This window comes from Lepus europaeus, chromosome 14 (assembly GCF_033115175.1).
Source record: "Lepus europaeus isolate LE1 chromosome 14, mLepTim1.pri, whole genome shotgun sequence".
NCBI lineage: Eukaryota > Metazoa > Chordata > Mammalia > Lagomorpha > Leporidae > Lepus > Lepus europaeus.
The window spans coordinates 59,719,136-59,725,881 of NC_084840.1; the positions used below are offsets into that span (position 1 = coordinate 59,719,136).

General features: G+C 45.9%; 1 protein-coding gene across 2 annotated transcripts in view; it reads right to left on the reverse strand.

Moving 5' to 3' along the window:
* Window positions 1-3,759, reverse strand: part of MTR (5-methyltetrahydrofolate-homocysteine methyltransferase) — a 152,101-nt gene extending 148,342 nt beyond the window's left edge. For both annotated transcript variants that reach the window (XM_062210681.1, XM_062210680.1), the window contains exon 1: window positions 3,376-3,759. In XM_062210681.1, the coding sequence (XP_062066665.1) occupies window positions 3,376-3,409 (34 nt within the window). In that variant the 5' untranslated portion in view covers window positions 3,410-3,759. The remainder of the gene's footprint in view (window positions 1-3,375) is intronic.
* Window positions 3,760-6,746: the final 2,987 nt, after the last annotated feature.

Genomic DNA, 6,746 nt, shown 5'->3' on the forward strand with positions numbered 1-6,746 from the left:
GTCTCTCCCTCTCTCTGTCTGTAACTCTGCCTCTCAAATAAATAAATAAATCTAGAAAAGAAAAATAATCACAACCCTTATCAAAGTACCTGGGTTCCATACCCAGTTCTGGCTCCTGACTCCAGCTTCTGCTAATATAGACCCTGAGAAGCAGCAGTGATGACTCAAGTAATCTGATGCCTGCCACACCCACATGGGAGACCTGGACTGAGCTCCCAGCTCCTGGCTTCACCCTGGCCTAGCCTGTAATTGCAGGCATTCAGATGAGAGCTGTGTGTGTGTGTGTAAGAGAGAGAGGAAGGGAGGGAGTATATATCTGCCTCTCAAATAAAAGTTCAAAATGATTAGCCACCAAGATAACATTATATAAACTAAAAATACACAGACAGTCTGCAAGGAATACAGTCTGCAAGGAAACCTACAAATATGCAGACGTATGTGAAATAGAGAATGAATGGGAAATATAGATAAAAGAGAATATACAATAAAACAAATATGCATGGGAATTGTATGGACTGAGCACAAAACGCCTCTATAACTGAGGTCCTTAAAAATCCATTGTATTGGGGCTGGTGTCATGGTATAGCGAGTAAGGTCTCCACCTGCAATGCTGGTATCCCATATGGGCGCTGGTTCAAGTACCAGCTGCTCCACTTCCAATCCAGCTCCTTGCTAATGTGCCTGGGAAAGTAGTGGAGGATGGCCCAAGTGCTTGAGCCCCTGCATCCATGTGGGAGACCCAGAAGAAGATAACTGCAGAACAGAGGACAGTCTCAAGGAATGTGCGCTGATAGTGAGCTTAAGAGGTCACACAGCATTTTCTCCAGTTTGAGTGAATCAAACCAATGTATTTTGTTGAGCTTGTTTTCCATCATTAACACTTAATTTTCTGGTATATAATATTCTGATTCTCAGCAAACATTCCAAAAAATAAACAGGTTGTGGGTGTTTGACCTAGCAGTTAAGATGCCTGTATCTCATACTGGAGTACCTGGGTTCAATATCCAGCTCCAGTACCTAACTCCAGCTTCCTGCTAATGCAGATCCTGGAAGGCAGAGTGACGCTCAAGTAGCTGGGAGACCTGTGTTGAGTTCCCAGCTTCCTGCTTCTGCCCCAGCCACTGCAGACGGAGGAATGAACCAGCAGATGGGAGCTCCTTCTTCCTCCTTTCTCTCTCTACCCCTCAAATCAATAAATAAAATTAAAAAAAAAAAACATAGAATTAACAGGCTAAAGCAACAATCAGGTGTTGAAATCAAGTGGTAGCACCACCTTGAAGAAATATCCTAAAGAATCACAAGATGAAGGCAGAAACCAAAAACGCCTGGTAAACGGATTTAAGTAATAAATTACAGTGTCAGGAACACATCTCCCCTGGAGATATAGTGACAACAGGTAGGTACAATTCACTTAGAACACCCCTTCCCTTTGTGCTAAATGGGGAACACATACAGAAAAGAAATGACATTTTTGTTTTCTGCATTGTAATCAAATGTTCCCTAACGCTTTCTCAGCAGTTTCTTGCTTTTGCTATGTTAAAGATCTTATGACTGCCCTCTAAGTCCCTGGCAAGATACTTTGCACTTTATTTTTAGATATCTAATTTCTAGTGTGTATCAGCTTGCCACATTTTGCAGGCATCTCTTTGGGTATTATTCCAATTTTTTAAATACAGTATTTCCTCCCTTGGATGTCAGTAAGTCACAGAAGGGCTTTGGCTGAATCATTGATTCATTCTGTCATCAACTATTCATTAATTACATAATAACATTCATTAATATACATAATAACATGTATAGTATTAAGCAAAGGTGAAACCCAAGAAACCTTTAGAAGATATAGCTAAAATTTTCTCACAAGAAGTAGTTGCTAGCCCACAAGCCTCCTTCCCCAAGGGAACACAATAATGGTCTGAGATCACAGACATTTAGCCTTAATGGCCAACTTTAAGATTCAAGAATTCCAAGCTCTTCATTTAAAAACTTCATTAAAGGGCCAGCAACCTGGCACAGCAAGTTAGGCAACCTGCTCATGATGCCAGCATTCCAAACGGGCGCCAGTTCACGTCCTGGAGCTCCAATTCCAATCCAGCTCTCTTTGTGATAGGCCTAGGAAAGCAGCAGAGGCTGACCCAAGAAACTGGGCCTCTGTACCCAGGTGGGTGACCTGGAAGAAGCTCCTTGCTCCCGACTCGGACTCAGTCCGCGCTGGTTCACTCCCCAAAAGAACTGAGAATTCTCACTCCACCAGCTACTCTTCCGTCCTCATTACTAACTCTTGTTTTTGCGTCTCCTACTTTACATCTCACACGATTTTATGTTTTGTTTTAGACATACATATGCACACAAATCATAATCAGGGATGACGTTCTAAGAGACCCAGAGCTTATTATAAAGCTAGAATTAATTTCAGTTCTTAGCTCAACTCGTTTTCTCTTACACTCGATCCCAGACCACCAACGTCAGATTGACTGAGTATCTGCAGGCAGGGATTGGTAACAGTGATTTTAAGCACACTGGCGTTTGCAGAAACACACCCGGAAAATAAAAGTTCCGTGCAGTTTAAACTAGTTGCCTTGTGAGCAGCACTGTGGTGTAGCGGGTAAAGCTACTGCCTGCAGTGCCAGCATTCCGTATGGGCGCTGGTTCGAGTCGGGGTTGCTCCACTTCCGAGCCAGCTCTCTGCTATGGCCTGGGAAAGCAGCAGAAGATGGCCCAAGTTCTTGGGCCCCTGCATCCCTGTGGGAGACCTGGAAGAAGCTGTTGGCTCCTGGCTTCTGATGGGCCCAGCTTCGGCCCTTGCTGCCATTTCGGGGGTGAACCAGCAGATGAGGCTCTCTCTCTCTCTGCCTCTGATTCTCTGTAACTCCACCTTTCAAATAAATAAATAAATCTTAAAAAAAAAAAAAAAAAAAAAAAAAAACTAGTTGTGTGGGTTTCCCTAACTGGCCTCAGCACCTGAACTTTCTTTGGCAGAAGGTGCCCAATAAACATTTACGGAATAAGAACATTACATCATGCAAAACTTCCACCGCGCCCTGCTGGAATAGGCTGCACTGAACGGCAAAATTTATTTATTTTGACGTCAAGCGAGTGTTTCGGGCGAATGGGGAGCAGGATGCTTTGCAAGTTTTCATGACTTGTTTGCCTGCGGAGGAAAGGGCATAGCAGGTTAGGTAAGAAGCGGAGCAAAAAAAAAAAAAAAAAAGATGTGGCCTTCAGGAGATACTGGGCCAAGTTCAAACGCGGCCGCCGGCTCACAGGGCAATCCCCCCGGGCGTCTCCCGCTGCAGAGAAAACACCCGAGGGGTGAAGAGGCCACAGCACGGATCACTACACACGCAACCGAACCGAGCAGAGGGGCCGCAGCGTTACCGGATTGCGACAGCTCTTGGAAGGCGGGTGACATGTTGCCGAGTCTCCTCCCGCGGGGGGCGCGGCGGGGAAGAGCCGCTCTGCACAGGTGACGGCCGAGCGCGACGCCAGCCAGCGCCGGGACAGTCGGGCAGGGGAGGCCGGAGCAGCTAGGTCTCTGAGGGGACAGAGGGTCCGACACGCCAGGGAACCTCCCTCGGGCCGGGCGCGAGCCCGCGGCAAGCGCTGCGCCACGTGCTTTCTTCCCAGTCACCGAGCGGCGAGTCGCGCAGCCAGAGGCGGGGTTACTGAGAGAGCTCGGGAGTGGACCCAAAGCCGAGGCCAACGTGGCGTCAAGGACGCCGGGGCGCGTTTCTCAGCCCCTAAGCGATTTGGGAAGCTCAGAAAGCCGTTAGCTCTGGACTCAGTCTAGCCTCGGCGTGGGAGATCCCACCCCCTCACGCCTCTGATTGGGCTGCACTTAGATCCTCGCAGCTGTATTGGCTGTCAATGTCAACCAATCACCTGAGGATTCGCCGCGAGGCTCTCTGGGAGATGTAGTCCTGGATCCGAAGTCCCCACACGCAGATGCTTTGAGAATTTCTGCGCAGTTTCCGGGAGTGCGCCCGGAGTGTCCCCTCAAAGTGGCGGCGCCTAGTTGGCACTGGCTTCAACAAGCTGTGTGGTGACTGAGCCCGGAACTTGAAGTCACAAGACAAACTCTAGTTCTGATTTGCTGTTGCTTTGCACTGAGTGAGATACTTAACCGTATCAGCCACAGTTCCACACACTATATGCGTAAAGATAAGCGGTAGTGATGAATATTTTATAGGCTTGTAGGAAGGATTAAATGAGATCGTGTGGACTTGTGAATGCACTATGAAAACTCTGAAGAACATACATGGAGTTAATGGCCAGTAAATATTTGCTAAACACCTACCGTCAAGCATTGTGCTACACATTTGGATTGCGAAGAAAAAAGCCACAGCACATTTATAACTGAACAGGAGAAAAACATACTTGTGCCAAAAGAACTGCAGTCCTCTAAGCAAGCTTGGGGGACGGGGAAGTTTCAAAGAGGAAACTGGGTCTTAAGGGAAGAGTAGGTGTGTGTCAAGACCATTCCAGTGGGAGAAACTCGCTGGGTAAAATACAGCAGCACTAAAGAGAATTTGAAAACACAGGACAGCCCTGTAAGGCTGATAGTGGTAGATGAGAGCACAAGCAAATAAATCTAAAAAATAAAATAGTGACCAAATTAAGAAGTTTACTAGGCTTTTTTTAAAAGGCACAAACTTGCATTAATTACTGCATGTAATTATACTTTGATTTATTTACTTATTTAATCAGAGAGAGAGCCCATCCATTGATCCAATTCCCAAATATCCCGCCAACACCTGAGGCTGAAGCCAGGAGATGGAGCTCAACCCAAGTCACCCAGTGGGTAGCTGGTTCCCAGTTACTTGAGCCATCACTGCTGCCTCCCGGGGTCCACATTGGAAGCTGGAGTCAAGAGCCAGAGTCATGTTTTGAACCCAGGTACTTCAGTGTGGGAATGCAAGCATCTTAGCTGCTAGGCTAACCACTCAGGCCTCAATTTTTAAAATCTGAAAAATTATTATAATGTGTACAGCATCCTTACCGTAAGTAAGCATACTTGGAAGAGGGCAAAGTGAAATAAATAAGAATGAAACAGCAAGGAAAAGCTTGGGAAAGATGAAATGGCCCTGAATAGCTGAAGATGTCAAAATTGTAAGGACTAGTTTCAAATTATCACCTGTCCAGCAAAGATTGTTAATGTCTTTCCTCAAAATGCTATTTCAGGTACCTCCTCATCTACTGCTACCTTCTTCCTACTGTAGAGGAAATACGGCCACAACCAAAGACAAAGAAAAGCGGGCCCCCCACCCCCAAAACAAACCTTGAAAAGTGGCTGCTCGAAATAACTAGTGAGATAGCTGCACACTGTTATCTTGTCTAGGGAGGGAAGACATCCTAAGTTCTGCTTCTGTAACTCCAGTCATAAATCTACCCTAATAAATCTGCCCCTGGTGTATATATATATATATATATATATATATATATATATCTTAAGATTTATTTATTTTATTTGAAAGAGTTACAGAGAGAGAAGGAGAGGCAGAGAGAGAGAGAGAGAGAGAGAGGGAGGGAGGGAGAGGTCTTCTATCCGCTGGTTCAGCAATCCTAAGCCAGGAGCCAGGAGCTTCTTCTGGGTCTCCCACGCAGGTGCAGGGGCCCAAGGACTTGGGAAATTTTCCACTGCTTTCCCAGCCATAGCAGAGAGCGAGATCGGAAGTGAAGCAGCCAGGATTCAAACCAGCGCCCATATGGGATGCTGGCACTGCAGGCGGCAGCTTTACCCATTACACCGCAGTGCCAGCCCCTGGTATCTCTTTGACAAACACACCGGACCCACCGACCATTGGAAGTATGGTCCTAAGGTTACGAAGGCTGCAATTTAAACCCACCAATGCTGTAACAGTTAAGCTATAAAGCTGATGAACCTATAAATATAAGAAACTTGGGATTGTTGCTCAGTTCTCAGGAAACGATTCCAGCTGAGCCTGCTGCTGGCGTTTTTAAACTTCTTGGAGCCTCCACTGCCTCTGGTGCCTGTTTGAATGAAGGGAGTTTTCCCACCCCGGATTTCTGTAACACTACCACACACCATAAGAATTGTATATCACTCTCTGTTTTTAGCAACTCATCAAAGTTTAGTTTCTCAGCTAAAACTGACTAAATCCATGGGTTTATTGTCCAGTGAGTCCAGCCACCATTTGCAATGCCACATCCCCTGTCAGAGTGCCTAGGATCAAGTCCTACCGTCCTACCTCTACTTTCAATCCAGCTCTCTGCTAATGCAACCAGGAGACAGAAAATAATAGCCAAAGTACCTAGGTCTCTGCTACCCACATGGGCCAGCTTCAGCCTGGCCCAGCCGCAGTTGTTGTGGGCACTTTGGAGATGCCTCTCTCTCTCTCTCTCTCTCTCTCTCTCACACACACACACACACACACACAGCCTTTAAAATAAATAAATCTTTTAAAAATAAATAAACTGGCCAAATTCTGCATTTTCTTGTAGTCATAAAATGATGACCAAAAAGATTAAGAAATATATAGTACCTAAAGGGACAGTGAATTCCTACAAAATAATGTATGCAACTCAAAAGAAAGCTCCAAGACCACTATTGTGGATTATGTCCCTCCAACAACATGTTAAAACCCTAACCCTAGTTCTTCAAAATGAAAGTTTTGGAAACAGGGTTGTCACAGATGTTAGTTCAGTTTGATGAGATCGTGGTGGAGTAGGGTGGACCCATAGTCTCATATGGCTGGTGTCCTTCTAAGAAGAGCAGAGAGACACACCAG